Genomic DNA, 19,781 nt, shown 5'->3' with positions numbered 1-19,781 from the left:
TTTAGTGTGGTTTTGACTGTAACCTGGGTGCTTTTTTCTGAAAAACATGACCACACTGTATTGCAGATAGTCAGCTACAATATGACAATATTATAGACGGGGACTTGCAAAACAGCTCAAAAAATAAATAGCAGGCAGGCTTTAGTCTGTGATGGGGATGATGGGTGTCCTATCTGTCCTCTTCCAAGTCCTGCCTGCTGCCACCAGCTGAGAACAATAGGTGGGTCCTCGACACCCACGGAAGATGTTCTTTTTTCAGATTTTCCACTTCGTTTTCCTCATTTACAGCTGTCTAACGACAGGAGAATGAGTAAGGAGGGGGCAGGTTGCAGGAGCATGCTGACGCTTCCCGTGTTATTCCTCGGAAGTCGTGTTAGCACAGGAATGGCATGAGCCGTTTCATTGGGAATGCATGCGAGATAGGGAGCAGTGTAAGGATGAACATGTTAACCCCTGATGAAAAAAGTGCAATATTAAAAATGTTATTAATGATTTTTTTTTTAATAATTAATGATTAATGTTTTCTTATTTCCCAGAGTAGCAGGTAAGCTAGTAGCTCTGAAGGACTTTCTTTTCAACCTGATGACATATTGACACAGGAAGATTGTCTCAGTGGACAAACCCATTGATGTGACTTCTCTTGTTGTTGTTGGGATTTTTTGGGAAGGGTGTTGGCATGGTTTGGGAGACCCGCTAAAACTACCTGTGAGTAATACAGACTGGCAGGTTGGAGATGGACCTTTGTCCAAGGAGGGTGATTGTGAAGGTACTGGGAAATTGGTCCAAGGAAGGTGGCCATGGAAGGTACTGGGTGACTGGTCCTAGAGAAGGGAGAGCACAAGAAGAATTAAAAAAAAAAGGGGTTTGATATGTAAAGTTGAAAACTAGTACCAAAAAAATCTCTCTAAATCTGAGAACTTTATAACTGATACAGTGAAAAAATTCTGCAATGCCTTCTTGTTTCAGTTTGTATTGCAGAATGATTTTGGTATTGTATTGTAATGACATTCCATTCTATTTTTTCCTCATTGTAAAATCCACCCATAAGTTCTGGAAAACATCATTGACACTTGCATCTCTTGGATAAAATCCATTGGCAGGACACTCCCGGCTCCGGGGTGATAGTGGAAGGTTTCTGCCAGGATGTGGCAGCCAGCTGGGAAGGCAGGAACCAGCAGCTGTGGTAGTGCAAGGCTTAGGGAATTGGTTGGGTTTTGTTAGTTTTTTTTAAGTATGTAGTTTGCAGGTACATTTATAGAAGTGAAACATAAAAATGAGCCTTTGCAGGGCAGTTTATAGCATTTTTAAATGACCTTTTCCTTTTTTTTTTTTTTTGTAATTAGACTCATCTTGCATCTTTCACTCCTCTTCTTCCAGTGATGCTTTTACAGATATTTTTCCTTCTCCTTAATCAAACATAAAAATCATTAAAAAAACCCTTTTGCAGGCTGGAGTCAGCATGATGTATTAATGATTTGAGTTCTCTTAGGAAAAGCAAACACGAGAATGACAGGATTTTAATATGATGCTAAGATAAAATGTGAGTATGGAAAATTACATCATACTTATCCAGCCCGAGTATGATATAATACTCCTTGATGCCAAGATAGGGATTAAGCTAGAGTCTGATATCCTGCAAGAATACTTTCCTCTGGGTGTTAAGCCTCTGTTTAAAAAAAAAAAAAGCTAAGCCTGCGTGTCTCAGCCTATGTCCCATGACCCAAAGGGGAACCACAAAAGCTGCTTAATCTATCTCCCGCCGCAGGACATGGCTGTGAATGTAAACCAGACGCACGATGTATTCGGTCATAAATAGAAAGCAAGCAGAACAGCAGGAAACCATAATTCTCCGTGTGCACACACGTGTGACTTGGGACCCACTGAATAGGCTGAACCTGATGTGAGATAAGAGTGAGACACTAAAACCTGCGTTTGGACAAAAAGATTTAGACCTTGCCTAATTCTAGCAACCTATAGTTTTTCATCTATTTTTTTCAAATCCAGAAATGTTCTCCCAACTTTGTGGTGAGCTGTAAAGAGGATGCGATGTGCTGGCAGGTTTTGTATGCGGTGCTACTATACTTCATCACCATCCTCCTGGTTTTCTACTCCTTCCCTAATTTAGCTCTGCTTCACAGCTACGTTTCTCTCTCTTCCTTAGATGTTATTCCATCTCGGAACAGGAGTGACAGACCCAACAAGCCATCCCTTGGCAGTTGTTCTGTCCATGCAACTACAAACCCAAGCTGAAACCACCTTACGTAGTTTTTTTTTTTTTTTCCCAGCCCTCACAGCAGTAACAGTGTCAGAGATAAAAATTGGATTTTAATAGTATTTTAGTACATGCAGTAGCTACTTCTCTGGCACTAGCGTTCTTATTAATAGCTGGCACCCCTAAGCCCTATTCAAATAAAAGTGTATTTTAAGGCTGTTTTATTTCATCATGTAATTCATGATTGCTGCAGAGATCATCATCACCAAGATGCCTATGTGTGCTGTTTTCAGTTGACTGCATGTCCAAGACTTAGTGAGAATGGAGGACTGGCTTCTGTTCCTGTTCATTAGACCCCTTTATGAGATACAAATCAAGTGTATTAGGAGAGCTTGAATTGCTCTTGGTTTTGCTTGTTCTAATCTCAGATAAATCCTATCCCTAGTAGTAGTATAGCTCTTCACTCTGGCTAAGCATTGCTAATATATATTTTAAAAAAACCAAAAAGAGATAAATGTGGCTTTTCTTAGAATAGAAACTGATTTATTTCATCCTTTACTCATGCATGCAGTGTAATTTTGTTGAATAGATGCTTTGAGTCAAATAAGAAAACAAATAAATTTTTTTTCCTGTTTTTTTTTCCCCTATTTTTCCCCTATATTGCTCGAACCTGCGGTAGTGGTTGAAGGAGGGAGGCATCATCAGAAAATGCTAGGTAAATACCATGGGCAAAATTCAGTAGATATTAAAATGTGTTTTTTCCTCTGAGTCATCCTGGAATAAGACATTTGTGTTACAGTTAGTGCAAATGTAATTATGAAGCCGAATTTCACCTTAGAGAATAAATGGGGGAAAAATGGGAATGGCTAATAAAGATTTTAAAACAGATATCAAATGATAACAAAAATCAAATTCTGTGTATGATAATAGCTCACTAAATTTTTTTTTGGTAGGATATCAACAGGTTCCTGAGATTTAGCGCCAAATCCCTCTGAGCAGAAATGCCAATTGATTCATTGGGTAACGCACTGAAAATTTATTCCACATATTAAAAGAGAAAGAAATAAACAAAGCCCCGATAGAGCCACTAAAAATATACATAAAGATTTGATTTGTGGAGAGATTTCCTGAAGGGGAAGAATCCTAGTGCTGCTTTCCCCCCCCCCGCCCCGAATATTTCATTGGAAGCACCTTTCATCCTTGTATAGAAATTATAGGAAGTCTATCAAAGGCCCTAAGGGAGAAGGGGATATTTCCTTTCTTCCTGTGTTCATATCTTATTTCCTGAAGAGAAGAGGAATCTCCGTTTCTATTATACACAAGCAGAAAACGTGAAGTATTGTGCGGTGCCTGGCTTTACTTAAATAACTTAACTCCTGTCTTTGTGTTTTACATCAAGGCTTGCAAACTTCACACTCGGAAAGAAATGTTTCTTGCCATCCTGGAATTACTTTAATTGTTTTTTGTAAGTATTTGTTGATATGAGTCTGAAAGGAGAGCATGCATTGTTTGTTTTCTTCCTAGAGGGCAGGAAACACCCGCATATGTGTGTGTTCATGTACGTGTTATGGAAGAGCCGTTGGGTCACTAGGAGAGGAAAAAATCCATAGGTAGTTTCTATGACTGTATCGAGCTCATTCCTATTTTAACAAATAAATTTTTGGAGACTATTGCAAGTTCTTATTGGGAAGTTTACAAGGAGAGTTGCTTGTAAAGATTTTTTGGGGGGATGCGTGGGAGGTTTGCCTTCGTAGGGAACACAGGCACTGGCAATGGCTTTATCCAGTGGGAGCAAATGATGTTGATAATGTCCACCATGAGAAAAACAGACACACAGTCTCTAGGGGAAAAGCTGAAAAAATGGAGAAAGAAAGGACCGTGACCAACAAGGCAATAATTCGTCTTCTACACCAACAGCAAGGCAACAAGTTGTCGTTGTCTTCTAACGAGCCTTCTCTTCTAGATCCAGTGAATTTTCCAGAGTTGTGCCTGAGAAATAGCATTTAAACATCCCATTTTCAAGTACTCATAGCTTTTAGAAAATCTGGAGTGGGTACACTGACCTCGCTCCCACGGTCTACGTTGTCCTCTGGTGGAAAATTAGGATTTAGCATCATTATGTTGACCAAAAATTGTTGAAGGTGTAATAATATCATGTTGACCAACTGAAGTGTTCAGCATGTCTTTATGGATGTTTCATAGATTTGCATAATGCTGAAGAAATAGGGTAAGGGTTGCATGTGCTGTCACAGTTAATAAACTATGGGGTTTTAATCCTCGTTAGGGCTTTAATTTGGTTTGGTGCTTACACTTACTCTCCAGTTCTACTTTTAAAGTCCATTTCTCATTAACTGAGTCTGTACTTGGGAAGTGGGGTCCAAAAACCCAGCTCTGGGCGCATGCAGCCTTCATAAGCTGCATTTTTTACAATAGTGACCCAAAATAGATTGCTGCTCTCCAATATGCATGTGTGAAAGGGCATTTTTTTCTGTGCAAAATAGTCTTTGGGTTTTTCTGCCACACTTTTCTAGAGAGGACCATGCAGTGCCTCCTATGCTTGGGAGGTAGTAGTGATGGAGTGGTGCTCAGCATCCTCCTGAGCAAGCTCAGTGGCTGTTAAAATGTAATACTAATTGCTTTTTTGATGAACTGGTCATAAGGGCTGCCGGTATACAAAAAAATCCATCACCCAGCCTTTCTGTTCTGTTTGTCCAGGATCATTCTGTCTTGTCCTTTGCATTAGCAGTGAAGGAAGATGGGCAGACCTCTCAACAAGCTAAGATGTTTAAAGTCTTTAGAGATCTGTAGCTGTCTCTTAAATACCACTTGGGAATCATTTCTTACCTGGAATTGATCAGTGCATCAATATAGTGCTCTTCCTAAGTGATAACAAAAGGGATGAGCTTTGCTTTGCTTCCGCCGCCTTCTAATTTTCTGAGTCTCTGTGTCAAGTGACACACTGCACAGAAACGGTTATTTATTTTATGCAGGCTTTTTTTGAACAAAATGTTAGTGGAAGTGTTTATGCTGGTTACAAGAGTCCTTCATGCTATGTTTTTGTTTGGGTCAAAAATGTTTAAAGTTGAATGTCAGAGGCCCATTGCTGTTCCACATCCAGTCTAGGGTTGGGTTGGTTTGGAGGAAGTAATTGCGGAGAAGATCTGGCTTTTGCATTTCAGTATTACTCTGGATCTCCCTGGAGTTAGTGGGATCTACACTGCAGAAAATTCTCATCTTGGCTGTGGAAGTCTTTGATTAAAAACACGTAGCTTCCACCAGCATCTTGATGGCTTTTTCTTCAGCAGAATCTGTTTGCCTTCTGCTACCTGGGATGTACAATCACTGGGATGTTGCTGCAATTATGCACAATAAACTGGTGCTCTTTGCCTTTCAAAGCCCTTCAGCATTTGTTTCCACCCATCCTCTCTTCTCCAGGCTTTATTTATTTCCCTTAGTCTGAAAAACTTATAAATTTTTGAGTTTTTGTTGTTGGAATTGAACTATTGCTTGCTCTTGCTCATGCTCATATATTAGGTTAGTCAACAAAGTAAGCACCGAATCCAATAAGGATTGCGGGCTGCACACTGGGGAGCTTCTTATCACAGCAGGTCATGCGAAAATGTCTGTAAAAGGCTGAGTGTCTGCCAGGAGGGCAGGTCACCACAGCAGCCTTCAGGGTCTGCGGCGGCACTGGAGGGTAAGACGGTAGAGTCAGCAGAATGAAGACCTGTCTCGTAGTACATGGGCATCTCTTCACTGTGCGCCTTGCAAAGTCATCTGTTGGCTTTATGAGGAGATGAGAGTCCAAAAGCAGGGCGGAGCTTGGTGCCTCTTCTCTACTGGGCTGTGTCAAGTAGATGAAATCATGAGCTGTGTTTGGTAAGGGTACCTTAACTTGAGCCTTCACTGAGCACCAAACCCATCCAGCCTTATAAATAAAAAGTGGACTGAGCTCAGCTTGGTTGTGACAGACCACCTCAATGGCAGCCTCTGCTCAATTCAAGATGGTTTTTTGGCATTGAAGGTTCCCTATTAGATTACATGCTGGTAGATAACTATGTCTTAAATGCTGATGTTGCCCCTACAACAGCCAGTGCCTTAACATATTGGGGGCAGGAAGGTGGAGATTTATCCTGGTTTTGGCTCCAGGACCAAGTCCAGAGTCTGGAAGATTTGTGATGTTGCAATGCCAACGTGGACTTTGCACAAATACAGGCCTGAGTTTTACTATTTCTGGCAGCCCTGCATCTCCAGGAAGGTCCAGGGAGACATGCAGGGGAAAGACCTGAGGTTTGAAAAGAAGAAGAAAGAAGTAAGAAGAAAGTAAGAAGAAGTAAGAAGTAAGAAGAAAGAAGTAAGAAGATTTTTTTTTCTAATGAGTTTTTCAGAGCTGGTGCATCCAGTGCCTAAGCTGTACAGCAAAAGGGCCCATCTGCTTGTGAAGCACTACATTTGTGGCAGTCCATTTTTTTTCAGTATTTAAAGCCATAAAGTTCAAGTGGCAGCTTGTAGCATGAAATTGCTCCCTTAGATTTATTTTTAAAATTAAAAAAAAAAAAACAAACAAATTGTGGCAGGGTGACTAAAAAGTTGCTGGTTTAACCAGGGTTTTGGAAGTGAAAAGGATGCTTTAATCTTGGTTATCTATGTATAAGCTGTTGCGGTTTCTGAATATGTAGCAAGGTGAAAGAAACCATCATTCTGGCATTTGTTAAAAATATGATTTTTTTTCTTTCCTAAGAGCTATATCGGCTCTGGCTGTCCAGCCCCTTGCACAGGCTTTAACAGCAGCAACAGAAGCAGTGCAAAAAAAATTTATATTAAAATACCACCCTTCTACATCATCACATACAGCTTTTTTCTGGTTTTTGCTCTTCGTGAGTCATTGGTTCTGTGGGAAAAGATAGTATGGGGCTTTCTAATGCAAAGGCGGCATTGTTATAGCAAAGCAGCCTGTAAAATTCAAGTTTCATAGATAATAATAATTAAAAAATACTGATTTTTAGAATTTGATTGCAACCAGCAGAACTATTTTAGAGGAAGGGAAGAAAATTTAAATTTTGTATGTTTTTGTTTAAAGCAGATATACTATTTAGTGTTAATGCCTCCTTCCTTTTTTTTTTTTTTTTTTTTTTAAACTTGATTCCCAGCTTTTTCCATTTATAAGTTTGGTGGGGGGTTCTAACCCTTTTGCTTTCCCTGGATTATCTGTGTACCAGCAACTGTTTTGAATAATGCCAGCAGAAAAAGACCTTTACTCAGAGTTTCAAATCTCAGCTGAGTGCAGAACAGGAGGAGTAAGAAATCCTGACCCAGGGGTGGGGAGCGGTGGTGATGTTGTAGGGACGGCAGCAGACGGAAGATGTGCTTGTATGTGTTTAGAGAGTTTGTAATCTTAAGAATTAAGAATCTACTGAATGCTTACAAATGTGTTTTACAGAGCCTTTTAATTTGAGCAAATTTGGTTTTCTCAGATTATATCTTTTGCCGCCTCTAAAACACAGGCTGTCGCTGCTGAAACTGTAAGTCCTTGCTCCAAAACACTTCAAAGAGAGATTTTAATTCTTAAGTCTGTCTTCCCCTTGTTCCTTTTGGCAGAAGATGTTTCCAAAAGTATATCTATTTTTAAGGTGGCCTGAATCCAATGCCTATCATGAAAACTTTTGGGTCAACTAATTTGGCAATGCAATCTTATGAAGAAACCCAAATATCTTATATCAAGATCTTAGTAAAAGTAGGCCAACCTCAACAAGTGGCATTTCTAGCATATAATAAATAAAATATATATACTTGCTAGCCTGGTGAGCAGGAAACCTATTGATTAAAACCTTGTCTTCAGCTTATTTCCTGAATCACCGAGTTAAAGTGTGTTTGATCTATCTTGCTTTCGAATCAGCAATATTTTTGTGTGTGTGCAAGATGTTGCGCTCGCTTTGATCCCCAAGAGATTTGTTTTGGCGTCGTGGGAGCTATTTTTATTTTGCTTTGTGAGCGAAATAAAAATGGTTTGATGAGTGCCACAGTATTCCAGATCTGCCTAAATGTCACATAATGAGACTTGCAGAAGAGACAAGAAGCTGTAGGTGACTACCTGAAGGCAAGCCATATGTAATATATGCTATATATTTCAGAGAATATTCACATTTAATACATGTAGGATAATAAATACAGGAATAAATAAATACCCCAATAAATACAGGAACAAATGTTTAAGCACTTATTTTAAATGCTCTGCTGCATGGGAGCGGATGTAAGCGCGTAGTGCGGTCCTTTCTTGAATAACAAGCCTGTAATTACAACAAGAATATCCTGAATATTGCACACCAGGTTGTGATGTGAACAGCAGGGACAGTTGGACAGGCTGAGCATCCTTTACCCTGCCATTCCTCCACAGCTTTACCCTGTTGAACAGAGAAAATAAGAGCAAGACTTATTGAAAGAGACAAACTGCTGTACACGTTTTCTTTTATTTATTTTTTTATTTTAAGGATTTTAGGGTCTAGTAGTGTTTTAAACCATCTGTATGGTGGCTTATGGCAATACAAGATGAATGGCTGAAATTAAAAATAAAAGTGGAAAAACTCTTTTCAAAGTGGACTATTCCAACAATTTGGGGGGAAATATGAAATCATACACTTGAAATTGCAGCAGCTCCTTAATTTGAAAAGAAATAATATTCCCAGAGGGTCCTCAGGCTAGGTAGTTTGATATCTATTTAGGATAGCGAGGGGCTTTATCTATAATGTAACATCATCCAGGATCTATTCTAAAGAATAAATACTTCATTGAAATGGGAGAAAAAAACCAAACAAAAACTTGAGTCATATAAAATAGATCAATGTTTTTGCTGGTATTTTATAAATGGATGTTGCATGAAGGCAAAGTACTGTCTTAACTCTTCAAGCCAATTAAAAATATCTCATTTTAGAAAACTGCTGCTGGTTTGGGTACCACGGACGTTGGGTACCGTGGACTTCATTCCCAGCACTGGTGGAGGTCACTCCCCATGAAGCAGGTCCATCACAGCGCGGGGAGTTGAGCTTGGAGAGCCCATTTTGGTGGGACCTCATAGTACTTAGCAGCACTGGAGGAAACTTGGGTGTCTGAAACCGGATTTCTTTGCTGTGTGCACTGTGGAAATCCTGCCCGGAGGAGACTGCATGTACCATGAGGCAAAGTGAGCATCCCAGTTTTGGCCCAACTGCATTTCATCATGTGGGGAGAAGTGCTGTTTACACCACCTCAAGTCCACTACAGCGGTGCATCTGTCGAGGAATTATCTGGATTTGTCGGTACAACAGAGAGAAGAAATTGGCTTATAAGGAGACAGCAAATTTGCAAATGAGATCCATGTGTATGTGTGCTGCACCCCCTCTATATTCTCTATATGTTGCTTTGCCAGGAGTTTCCTACCAGCCCTTATGATATGGCTGTCGCTTCTAAAAATAACTATTGAAGAATTTGAGATCTGGGCTGTTGATTACGGTTTTGGGTCCCAAGCGTAGCAAGGAAAGCAGCTCTCTGTTGGCTTCCCAGCTTGCTATGTAGCCAAGCTCCTCTTGGGAAGAAGGGCAATGGCTTATAGCCCACCCTGCACATCCCTGGAGGAAACTGGGCAATGCTGGGGTGGTGCAGGCTTAATGATATCCTCATCTATTTTAGAAAAAAAGAGGAAAATTCAGCAGTGAAGTCCTGCACATCCACTAGAGTCTCTAATAAAAGGGGGAAAGAAAAGTACTGCAATATAAACCCATATATGACTGTATAGAAGAAACGGTGCTGTTATTTGTTGGCTTTAAATAGAAATGGGGTTTTTTTGATTGCACACCTTTGTGTTGGAGGCGTTAATTGGGCTGATTTATGCTAGGACAAAGCATTACGGCAGCAAGAAACATCCCCGGGTCTGGGCCTTCGTCTTTCCCCGGAGACTTGATTTTTCTCATGTGACAGTGGCACTGATTGTTCTCCAGCTTTATCCAATCAAATAAGCTGAGATGGAGCATGGTGTTAGAGAATTAGTCTTGAAATTTTCTATTAATCACTGAAATATTCCCTGATATTTGGGGAAATGTAAAAAATAAAAACAGCAAAAAAACCCCCAAACAACCCACGTTGCTTGTAATAAAACCAGCAACTCCCTCCTCCCCAAACCCTTTTCTTCAGTAAAGGGAAGAAAAAACAGTTGCTAGAAACTAGAGCTGTTTGTATTTCTAAATGCCAGCCGCTTTCCAACACTTGTTGTAACTCAGACATTCAAGAGCTCACGGTCTGTCTTTAAAAGCTCTGTTTTGGTCTGTGCTACAACAAATCCTTTCGGTCCTGTTGCTCATATATTTTCATCATACGCTTGTTTTCAGTTTGTAACAATGCTTTTTTGGGGGCAAGTGAGTAATTCCTTGTTAATTGTTGCAATATTTTGTAATTATCCTTGTAATGTGGCTTATCCGACAGCAATTTATTGCCACCGAGCAATGGTTAGCAGCGTACGGAGGCTTATGTAGACTGTGAGCTTGTAAGCATCCTCAGTTATGGACCGTGTTACTGCCTTCTCCTGTTCCAACTCAAGAGGGAGAGTTGGCAAGGCTACGTACGGGATTAATTGCACGTTAAGAGCAAAATGTTGGCAGAACAGTATGTGATTATAGTAAAAGATGCTATCACAAAAAATTCAAGGAAAAAGAGGTGGGAACAAGTTAATAGAAGATAAATGATGCTACGTGAGCTTTATTCTTTTGCTTGGGATCAGTGAAATAAGGCCACTTAGTTGATGTACCTTGAAGGGAGGGTTGGTGAGAAGGATTTCAAGGCAATGTGTGACAGGCCACCGATTTGTTGTAGTTCAAGGTTTTACTAAAATACTTAGGCGTGAACCTTCTGTTTCCTTGTTTATTCTTCTACGGTGGCTAAAATGAACCGACATTTAACAGTCACGGCTGTTATCATGAGATTTTAGGTGATTAGTATGTACTAAAGCACTGCAACCCAACTCAACGTAATAATTTAAACCAGGGAAGAATCACAAGCAGCAAGAACCAAGATAGCCCTTAAATATGAATTACTGCTTTATGGTTATGTATGTACGTGCCTGTCCCAAAGCATGCATGTTTGAGAAAGTGCAGCCCAGGTACCCTCCTTTGATTTTGGGTTTCATCACTGTTGGTCAAACAATCTCTTTGCATCGTGGCCGAGAACACTGCGGTGGGGATGGCCCTGCTTCAGAGGTATTATTCCTCTTTCTAGGAGAGCTGTTAGAGGAGCAGTGAATCTGCCTGCTATGATTTGTAGCTCCAGTTGGCAGTACCTGGAAAACATCAAGTTTTCAGTAACGCTTACAGATTTACTATAGGGGTTTTAGCCTCTGCTTTTGTAACCCTTCTGCTGGTACCAGACGCTGCCTGCCCCAGCGTGTGCTTTCACATCACTTGCTATCATTGCTATGCAACGTCCACCCTCCTCTTTCTTTCTCTCTGAATAAACTCTTCAAGGATCTTGATGAAGTTAATTTTTTTTTGTAGGTTTTTTAATATATGTATTTTCATTTCTTTTCCTTTCAATGCCAGTGATGGGATTTGTGGTGTGATCTCGTGCATCATCTGCTTGAATGCACAAAAGGAAACCAAGCCAAAGTCAGGGGGCACATCTCATGGCCCTGGGATTGCAACCAACTCCCGATGGCGTCAGGACCGATGGCATACACGGCATAAATTAAAATAGTAGACAAAAGCTTTGGCAAGGGAGAAATATGAACGTTGGACGTGGAAGCTTGAGAAGCAAAACACGTTTTAGCGCAGAGCAGGAATTGTTTCCAATCACCTTTTCTCTTTTCTCTTTCAGGCTGTGACCGTACGAAACTCCATGGCTAAATCGTTGTACAGCGCCTTGTTCGACTGGATAGTGTTCAGAATTAACCATGCACTCCTCAACTCAAAGGACATGGAGGAAAGCACCAAGGTAGTGTCTTGCCAGCTCTTTTGGCTGTGCTCTTGTGTTTTTAAAATAAGTAACTACAGGATAAAACATTACCCAAGCTCCTAACAGCACATTGCTTAACATAAGGTTAATTTTTCCTTGGTTAATATTTCAGACTGAGTACATCGTTATTTTAAGTGGCATTTGCTGAGCCGGGAGGGGTGAAGCACCTCGAATAATATATCCTCAAAGTGACTGGGGAAGAGGTTTTGTTGTAACCACAAAAGCCTGTTCCCCCACCTCCTCCAGGAGCAATGCCAAATAAATTTTCTCCTTGTATGTAAAACTATAGGACCATATATAATTGAGGGGGGAAAAAGGAAATCTTGCTAACGTGAGGTGTTTTGATGAAGTTGCTCCATAAAAATAATTAGAAAAGGTGAACAAGCTGTGGTGTCGGTAGGTACTGAGATAGCACATCTATAACGAGCAGAAAAGTGATATTACGGGGAAAAAAGATTATAATGGGAAGAGCAAAGCCGGCGCAGTGCCAAACTGTGTTCCTGAAGAACTGATAGAAGGGATGACATGATGTTTCCTGCGATAGCAAGGTCTGGGTGCTGCAATCCAGGCCATACTCTCCAAAACCTCTTGTGTATTCATCCACACTCATCGCGGCAGGGGAACGCTGACCCCAAAAAGCACGGCTGTACAGATGCATCCATGCATGCATGTGCTTGCAGCTCGACAGCTACCCTTGGCTTGGAAATTTTGGGCATGGGCCAGCAGCGTGTGTTTTTTGCGGGGGGGGGGATGTATATCTAAGCTGAAGCCGCTGTTTTGCTAAGTGCTAACATTACCTTTGAATTATGCCATAGGACCAGAGTTGCAGAGGCTTACAGTGTAGCCAGTCCTTTATTTAACTCCACAGACATGCTTGCAGAGTGTAATTATAGACTGGAAATAAACACATGCGTAGAAAACTTGGTAATATGCTTTTCTGACAAGAAAGGTTGCTCAAGTGGGTCACATCCAGCGTGTCTTCTGACTGCACATGCTTCCTCTCGCTCTGTTTAATATTTCACCAAAAATGTTGTGTTCTCTCCTGATTTTTTTTTCCAAGTCATCAAAAGTTTTGTCTGGGCTGTCAGGAAAAAGACCCACTGCTTGTGTATTTGGTGAAGCAAAGAAGTTGGATTTGTTTTGATAAGGAAATGCATCTCAAATACTAAATAATTTTTTTTTAATGATCCAGTGATTTTTTTTTTTTTTCTAAATATCTGTTCCATAATATTTAAATACAAAATCAGACTAGGACACTATTGCTTGCTTAGTCAGCATGTCTGTAATAGCAGGGCACAACCATAGGTGTTTATGGGCCATTAAACTTTGGTTCCCAACCTCAAATCTCAGCAGGTAAGAGCCAGAGCAACCCAAATTCATGCTGTTTTCCAGCATCGCTGCTGCATGTTAACCCTCTGCTTCCTCCAGCCAAGACTCCTGTGCAGCGTAACCATCTTCCCCTTGCCCGTCTCCCTATATCATCTCACAAATTCCCAATTCCCAGTTTTCTGAGCCTTTCCTCCCCCTCCCCAAAATCGCACAGTGTAGCAATAAGATCCAGGTCAAGCAGCAAGCGCTGCACCGTGTTGCCCTTGCGCAAGAGGAGATCCGCCTATGCTGGCAAATGCCCAGGACCTGGAGCTGCAGGAACATGCAGGAACGTGCAGGCTCGTACCAGTGGCGAGATCCAGGAAGGCAGTCCTGGGCTGTATGCGGGCCAGGTTTTCTGAAACAGGAAGGTAGTGCACAAAATACCAAGAAATATATACTTCTAGAGAGAGGAGTGTAATTAGGTTTATTTTCAGAGTCCTCTGTGAACATTGATTGATTTTCACAAGTCCCCCAGAAATCATGAAAATGCATGAATCCTGCCTGTTTTATAGGTAGAGAGGTTAAGGAAGAGAGTTTACGTGCATTGCACAGAGCTGCTTCGTTAAACATTGACTAGCCAATTTTCTCTCAAATTGTTCTACAGCATCACCTCCTCACCCCTTTTTTTAGCCCCCGACTTGGTTCCTTCTAGCAGAGAGGGAGGAGAAGTGCCTGCCTGGACCGGGCAGGGCTGGGAATAGCTGCTCCTTTGCCCTCAAGGAATAACGTTACTGCCAGCAAGTGGCCGAGGGCATCCTGGGCTCTGCGGCTGCTGCTGAGACACCAACCAGCAATTACCACCCTTCTCTGCCCTGGAGGAACAGAGCTGATGCCGATTAATTTGGTTTTTCCTACCACTTCACAATCCTCTTGAAATCCTTTTCAGTTCATGCCTGGAGAAACCCCAGATGAGGATATAGGTTCTTCTTAACCTCCCATATGTGGTCTTGAGGTTGGGCAACACCAACTGGAAGATGGGCTGGGAGCAGGGGCATCTGTGGACCCTGGGAATAGGTCCTGGCTGCAAAGCAAGATCTCAGCACTTGGATGACATCAACTTGCTGGTATCTATCAGCTCCCTCAAAAAATCTCCTAAACACACTGAGTCTCTGATTTATGAAAGAAAAATACAGTCTTGCACCTCACTGCAAAAGGTTGCTGACTCCTGAGTTTGCAGTGGGTGAGCAATATGCGACTCCCCCTGGAGCAAATGTCCTGACTTAATCCCAGTCCACACTTGCCACCAATATTTCTCTGACTTTTAAGATACATTTTGAAATAATCCCACAGGTTATGAAGGTTCAGAAGGTTGTCAGATGATGGGTTTTTGGCAGAGGGCTTTTTTATATGACAGTCATGTTATGCAGAGGTAAAATAAGACTCAAAACCATCTGAATTCAGAGCATATATGGGAAGAGAACTGCATTTGAAGTTGATGAGAAAAATGAATATGAAAGTATTTGCCTGGTTGTGGTAGCTCAGGGTTTTGACATGAAGGCTGGAGGTTGCAGAAGACAACATATACTTATGGATGGATGTATGGCACACACATGAACTTCGGGTTTGCTCTCCGCTCTGTGTCCTGTGGAAACATGTGCAGCCATCTCTGCATCCGATGAAGTCCTTTTGCTGGGGCAAAGCAGCATTGCCCCAGCCACCTGGGACAACCGCGCTCACCAAAACTGATGCTCAACCAAACCGGTGGTGGATATAATATTCATCGGTACAGACGGTATTTGGCAAGGAGGCTGTTTATAGCTAGTTAGGCCTATTTAATCGCTGGTGGACTAGCTGGTTTGGCGATAGGTGGGAAGAAGATCTAGATCCTAACAAAGTCCAAACCCCAGGAGAACCTGTAACAATGGGAATGGACACAGTTTTCATATCCCAATATGTGTGTTTATTTGTTGTCGGCAGTAAGGAGAAGATCAAAAGATGAAGCTGGGTAAAAAAAATAAGCACCCGGCTGTTGTTCTTCCACTGTTTTTCAAGCAAGCATTTGAAAGATGTAAATCAGACCTTTGATATCCAAATTTAGTTAAACATACAGTGAATTATTTTGGGAAAACACAGTGGGATTTGGCTTATCTTGCTTGCTGACAGGATTTGTAGCATATTATTTCTGAACCAAGTTGTGAGTAAGTTATTTGATACAGCTTGTTTTATGCTCATAGCAGTGCTGCTGTGTATCAGTTTCACTCTGACTCCGTTTTCCTCGGTCTTCTCTCTTTCGCTTTTAGCTTCTTTTATGTTCTGATGATCCCCTACAAACTGAAATTTGACCTTTATTAATGAGGTCAGAGACTTTTCCTCCTCTTGAGAACTAGATTACTAAACCTCATAGAGTCTCTTATTTAATTCCCCTTCCATAAATTAGGTTAAGAATTGTTAGAAGTCCGTCTCGTTGCTTAAAATGATGATGTAGTGTAGGTCGCGGTGGGCCAAAAGGCATTTCTTCCAATGTTTTTTTTTTAAGCTTTTCCCATTTGGTTCTTGTGAAGTGTCTTAATTTCTTCCTAAATAACCCTGCTGCTGTTTTCAGATGAGGTGCTGCGTATGTGGTGATGATGGTGAATGCGAATTCATGGGCATGAAAAAAGTTCATTTAAATTAATGGCCATGAAGAAAATTCATTTAAACTTAATCTAGTTAATTCTTGGCTATCAGACCTGAAGCAGAGGAAGAATTGCTGAATACGCAACATGTTTAATGCACATCTGTTCATTATTTTTAGGTCCCAACTTCCAAAGGTGTAGCAAATCACTGCCTCTCACTTTATATAACAGGTCATTGTGTATATTGTGGTGATGTAGATTGGAGTAGTCCTTTTAGATTTAGTGGTGGTGCTTTTTGGGGTTGGTTTGTGGGGGTTTTTTATAGTATTGGCATTGGCATATTGTAAAAAAGTAATTTAAAAAAATTTTAAAACAGATAAAAAATTTAATAATAATAATAAAAAAAAATCCCCCCCCCCCCGAATTTGAAGCAAACCTATTTGTGATTGCCAAAATATACCTCCGTGATGCAATGACATCACCAATGTGCATTTGGGGTGACATAAATCAGCTCCAACGATCGCTATTTATTGGTGGTTTGGGAATTGGAGAGCACGTAGCTTCGAGACGATCGTTTGCCAAAAGCCCTTAAAACTCATGCTTGGTGTTTAAATGTCATAGCTGTGACATTTTTAGAAAAGCATGAGGTCACTTTTTATCATCACAACCAGAAAGTGTTTACTAACCCAGGGTTCGCCCAAATTTTAAAAATCCTTGTAGATGTACACTTTTAATTATAGGAATTTTGCTATAGATTTGATATACAAAGTAATACAGTCATCTGCTGCAGGCTTGTCCGTGTTGCATACTTGTTAATTGTAAATGTTAGTTTTGATAAAGGAACACCATTAACACATAAACTAGACTTGCCTAGTATAGGTCTAAATTATATTACATCTTTGTATGATTTCCTTATGGCGCTCATTCAAAGTATGAATTTGAAACTGAAGAATTAGAAGATTTGTAAATGTAAAATTCCTTTGAGTATTTTCTTTAAATATTGTACTGCAAACTTAATCTTAAAAACAGCCAGATTATATGCTTTTGTCAGGCAGTTCAACAAAATAATTACATTTATGCATATCTCAATAGAAGTAATTTTTTTCCCTTTGCTATAAGGAATGACTCTGTACTGGTAGATTTGTGCTGCATTGTAATGGAAAAAGTGATATAACTCTTTTGGGTAGATAGCATGAGATTTTTTGGCCAGAAAGCGGAAAAATAGCCATAAATTCCCAATTTCTCATTTTTAAAAGTTTTACCACCTTACATGCTTTAGCCTCTTTCTTTTGGACACTCTGCAATGCTGCCTCCTGCAATAGAGGGCAAACAACCTGATTCACCACAGTGCTTTGCCCTAATTTCTCTGACTTGAAACTCTGCAAAAAATCCCACATCTTAAAATTTGTATTCTGGAGGTGTATGGGAGTTATCCACATAGTCAGTGATGGGAGAAAAATGGTGGTTTTCCCTGTGTAACAACCATGGCAGAATTAGCCATCCTTATGTTGTATGTGCGGTTTGATACCTGCAGGGATTTTGTAAAATACAGATTTTTTTTTTAATTATGATTTTTTTTAGTTCTGTGCATTTTACCTGTCTGAGCTTAATTTTGGGTGTCAGAAAAAAATTATTAAAAAATAACTTCAAAATATAATATTTTTAATAGGATTCTTTTGTACCTGAAATAGCCATTTTTTTCTATAGATAACTCTTCTATTTTGCTTTATAAATGTGTTTACACGCACATATTAAAATATATTTTGTAGCAGTTTTAACACAGTAAATGAACCAGCACTGAAAAAAAGGGGGAGGTTTTTTTATGCTCAGCTATATCATATTATTATGTTTGTGAGAGCTTGAAAACCTTATTCAGTTTAAAGCGTTCACTCGTGGCAGGGGCTTAACTATTTCCACAAAGCATCAGTGCGGCACATGTGAAAGCTAGTGTCGGTAATTCCATAAGGATTCTGGAAGTGTGAGCATTTTATCTTCTAAGTCTTGTTTTTATGCAGTGCAATAGGGACTCTTATCTAGGGTAATTTTAGGGAGCTCTTGTGGATTGTAGGGAGAAGCTGGCACAGTGGTGGTGTGGTTGGGGCTTACACAAGGGCGATGCAAATGGAGCATCAGTGTCGTGGATAAGAAAAAGTCACTTTGTCCTGTTTCCATCATCGCTTTTTGCATGTATAACATAGATAAAATATGGGCTGCTAATTATACAAATTGTTTAAGAAGAATTCTTACTGAAATCTGTTTAAAAAAAGATGAAGCTGAAGATTACTGCTTGTTAGGCTGTTGTTTAATGAATGTATCTGTGAACAAAAGGGTTGCCACGTTCATTTGGACAAGCAGAAGGATGCTTGACCGCCAGGAAGCAGTGAATGAGAGTGAATCCCTCTGCCAGGCTCAGTCCTTGGTCTGGTGGCTTCCCAATTTCCGTCTGCTGGTCAAATAGCTGTTTCTCATGGGTGTTTTGCCAAGTGATACGAACTTCTGGGAAGCTGGCCGAGGACCTTCAGTAGTCATCCTTGTCATGGCATGGGTGGGGGTGAGGAGGTAGCGTCTGCCTGGCCCTGGAATAGGGAGAAGAGCCTGGACGAAGGATAAAGTAGCCAAAGACCTCTTGGGAAAATGGGTTAGAGTCTTATCGTTGTGCTTATATGCTTTTTTTATTGTGTTTTCACTTGTTCTGATAGCCAAAGTCTGTATCATACAAAGCTTCAACTCACAAGCCGGGTGGCTGCTCTGCCCACGGCAGCTGTGTCTGTTCCAGCCGTAGGTGGTTCCCTGGTCAGGAGTCGAGCACAGAAGGAATATTTTCCTCCCACATTATGTGATCAGTTGAAAACAGATGAACTGCAGCTTAGAGAGACATGTGGATATTCTCGTTTATATTTCTGGCAGGGGATTTAGGCTAGTCTTAGGAAGGTAGTCTTATGAAATCCAGAGTGTAGATAAGACCAATAAAATTGAAACCAGGGTATGTGGCAGCTGTCAGGTTCTTCTGAGGTGGAGAGGACGGGGTGTTTCTCCTCCCTGCTTGAGGTTTGGTTCATTTGACCAGTGCTAATGCTTTTGCTTCTCTTAATATTTTTATTTAATTAATTGTAATGTATGAACAGAGCCTGTGTATAAGTGAGATGGCTTTGGTTAGACCCCAGAGTGTGGTTTGCTAACATACTGCTGGTGGAGCTCTCTGAGCCCATGTCCTTTAGGCTCTTCACTCCTTTTCTGATGACGACAGGTTTGCTAGGTGGACACAGTCTGAGTTTTATTTGTAACTAATTAAACAGAACAGTCATATACAGGTTTGGAAGTTGCAGCAAAAATTATACCTACTTAAGCTTTTCACCCTGGCTCCCTGGGTCGATGAGGTTTATCTGTTGTCACATCCCCATGTCTGTCTTCCCCTGGGTTTACTAAATCCATCCAACAGGCAGAGGACTCAAGTTTTATGAAAACCGGTACCTACATGAAGGAGAAAGGTCCACGTTTCTGCTCCCACTAAGGGAAGGAAGGATAGTCTGAGCCAGGAAGCGGTGGGTTGCACTTGCTTGCCCGCCAACATACATGTGGCCAGGGGTCCACTGCCAGCCCTTGCCTGGCTGGTATGGGGGGGGAGGACTTGGTTTGGGCGGAGATGAGGGGGCCAGAAGGTTGCAAAGCAA

At 40.9% G+C, this 19,781-nt stretch overlaps 1 protein-coding gene across 10 annotated transcripts in view; it reads left to right on the top strand.

The window, feature by feature from the left end:
- The window catches only part of MYO9A (myosin IXA), a 191,585-nt gene that overhangs the window by 99,054 nt on the left and 72,750 nt on the right, over nt 1-19,781 (top strand). For all 10 annotated transcript variants that reach the window (XM_069797731.1, XM_069797732.1, XM_069797734.1 and 7 more), the window contains one exon: nt 12,047-12,163. In XM_069797731.1, coding sequence (XP_069653832.1) covers nt 12,047-12,163 — 117 coding nt within the window. The remainder of the gene's footprint in view (nt 1-12,046; nt 12,164-19,781) is intronic.

Source organism: Haliaeetus albicilla, chromosome 12 (assembly GCF_947461875.1).
Source record: "Haliaeetus albicilla chromosome 12, bHalAlb1.1, whole genome shotgun sequence".
Lineage (NCBI taxonomy): Eukaryota > Metazoa > Chordata > Aves > Accipitriformes > Accipitridae > Haliaeetus > Haliaeetus albicilla.
This window is presented reverse-complemented; position numbering and strand designations above follow the sequence as displayed.